Source organism: Aplosporella prunicola, assembly GCF_010093885.1.
Source record: "Aplosporella prunicola CBS 121167 unplaced genomic scaffold K452scaffold_19, whole genome shotgun sequence".
In the NCBI taxonomy this organism is placed as follows: Eukaryota; Fungi; Ascomycota; class Dothideomycetes; order Botryosphaeriales; family Aplosporellaceae; genus Aplosporella; species Aplosporella prunicola.
The window spans coordinates 211,953-214,414 of NW_022983547.1; the positions used below are offsets into that span (position 1 = coordinate 211,953).

Consider the following 2,462-nt stretch of genomic DNA (forward strand, 5'->3'; position numbering starts at 1 on the left):
GGTCGGCTTCTCCTAAGCAGCAGCCCAGCAAAGGGCGGTCACCCGCGAGCGGCGTAGACGTGGATGCAGCGATCGCAGGTGTGGAGATGGGCTGGAGGTGTCGGGTGCGGGTAAAGGGACGCTCGCGGGCGGCGATGTCGTCAGAAGCGAACAGTGCGGGCAGATGCCTCTCGGTTCGGTTGCAGGGCGGTGGTGATGTGGAGAAGGCAAAAAAAAAAAGAAGCAGAAGAACAATTGTAGGAAAGGACAGTAAGAGTGTAGCAGCGAGCAGCGAAACGAGAGAAAACAAAAACAAAATAAAATAAACATTGACAGCTGCTGCAGAGAGTTCGAGGCGGCTAGCCGAGCGAGTGAGGTGTGTGTGACAGACAGGGCCGTTATACGCCGCCCGTTGCATGCAGCTTGTCACGCTGCCGCCCGCGCGTTTACATTACGCGCCTCAGCCTCAGCCTCAGGGCCCTGTCCTGCTGCGCCAGCCAGTGCCCTCCACACTACCTACCGCTACAGTATACGCTCCCTACACTTAGCACACTACCTACAGCCCACACCAGCCCTCCTCTACACCTGCCTACACAATTATAGCAACACACACCCACACCCATGCCTCCCCCGCACCGCACCCCCCTGCGCAAAACAGACACGCACCTCCTCCCCCTCCTCTCCCTCCTCTTCCTCCTCAACGCCCTCGACAAAACCAACCTCGCCAGCGCAGAGACGGCGCATTTCTCGCGCGACCTCGGGCTGTCGCGCGCCGACGTGCACGCGGGCGTGGCCGTCTTCTTCGCGCTGTTCGTCGCGCTGCAGCCCGTGGGCGCGGCGCTGGGGCGGCGCGTTGGGTGCAGGCGGTGGGTGCCGGCGTGTATGGCGTTGTGGGGGGGCGCGACGGTGGGGATGGGCATGTTGCGGAGGGGGTGGGGGTGTAGGGCGGCGTTGATGGTGTTGAGGGGCGTGGTGGGGGGGCTGGAAGGTGCGTTTGTTTTTTTTGGTTTCTATTCTCTTATACCTATACAATCCTATTTCCCCGTTCTCTCTCTCCTCTTTCCTGTGTCTACACACCTGCACACCCCACCCTCCCCTCTGGGTCGTCACTCCTCCCCCCTACGTGCGTACGTCCATACTCACACCCCCCACAGCAGGCTTCTACCCCACGACCGTCGCCTACCTCGCCACCTTCTACACGCGCGCGCAGTTCGCGCGCCGCCTCGCCATCTTCTACGGGCAGGCTGCGCTGGCGCCCGCGGTCGGGGGCGTGCTGGCTTGGGGGGTGTTTTCGTGGTTTGGTGAGGACAGCACCACCTCTCCCCCATCATCTACTGTCGACGGTGGAGGAGGCTATGCAGGGGAACCCACACCCTGGCGCCCCTGGCAACTGCTCTTCCTAATCGAAGGCGGTCTCACCGTCGCCGTCGCCGCCGTCGCCGCCCTCTACCTCCCGCACGGCCCGCGCACGGCGTGGTTCCTGACGCCGACGGAGCGGGTGAGAGTGCATGAGGCGGTGCGGCGCGACCGGAGCGAGGAGATGGCTTTTCACTCTTTCCCCTCCCTTTCCCCCACCGCCTCCGACGACGACGACGACGACGACGACGACGCTGCCAACGACGGCGCAGCATCCCCCCTCCTCCCCCCCTCCCCCAACCCCCAAAAACAAAACACAACCCTCCACGCGCTCCTCGCCCTCCTCACCTCCCCCTACCCCCCCGCCCTCCTAGCACTGAACATCCTGACCGCCCTCCCCGCCATATCGCTCTCCCTCTTCCTGCCCCTGCTCCTCGTGCCACTAGCACCCAACCCGGCTCTTGCGAACCTCGCCACCGCGCCGCCGTTTCTGCTCGCTGCTGCAGTGCTGTGGGTGGTTACGGGCGTGAGTGATCGCTGCGGGGATCGGACGGGGGTCGTGCTGGTCGCGTTGGGGGGCGTGGGCGTGGGGTGTGTGGGGTTGGGTGTTGGTCGAGCCCCTGGTGAGGCCCCTGGCGGGGCCTTTGGCGGGGTGGAGTTGGGGCTAAAGTACATGTCGCTGTGTGTCCTGCTCGCAGGCGCGTACGTCGCGTCGCCGCTCACCGTGGCCTGGATCACGGACAACGTGCCAGGCGGGGGCGCCAAGCGCGCGCTCTGGCTCGGGATTAACGGGTGGGGGAACGTAGCGGGCGTGCTTGCGGCGTGGGTGTTTAGGCCTGTTGGAGGCAATGAGGCTGTCGTCACAGACCCCCTCCGCGCCTACCGCCCCGCCTTCCGCTCCCTCCTGCTCTGCACCCTGCTCGCGCTGGCCGGGTACGCATCCTTCCGGCGGCACCTGCAGCGCGTGAATGCGGCGCGGGCAGCGCTGCTGGCTTCGTGGAGCGCGGCAGAGGTGCAGGCGGAGCGGGTAGCGGGGAGAGGGCCGGCTATGCCGCGGGGGTGGTGGGAGAGGGGCGTGTTTTGCGTGCTGGAGGGGGTGGTGAGGGCGGTTGGGGGGGTGCTGGGGG

General features: G+C 65.8%; 1 protein-coding gene across 1 annotated transcript in view; it reads left to right on the forward strand.

Moving 5' to 3' along the window:
* Nucleotides 1-600: 600 nt before the first annotated feature.
* K452DRAFT_328007 (uncharacterized protein) overlaps nt 601-2,462 on the forward strand; it is a gene marked incomplete at both ends in the record, with an annotated part of 2,363 nt that continues 501 nt past the window's right edge. The window contains 2 exons of the mRNA XM_033544960.1: nt 601-919; nt 1,134-2,434. Coding sequence (XP_033395261.1) covers nt 601-919; nt 1,134-2,434 — 1,620 coding nt within the window. The remainder of the gene's footprint in view (nt 920-1,133; nt 2,435-2,462) is intronic.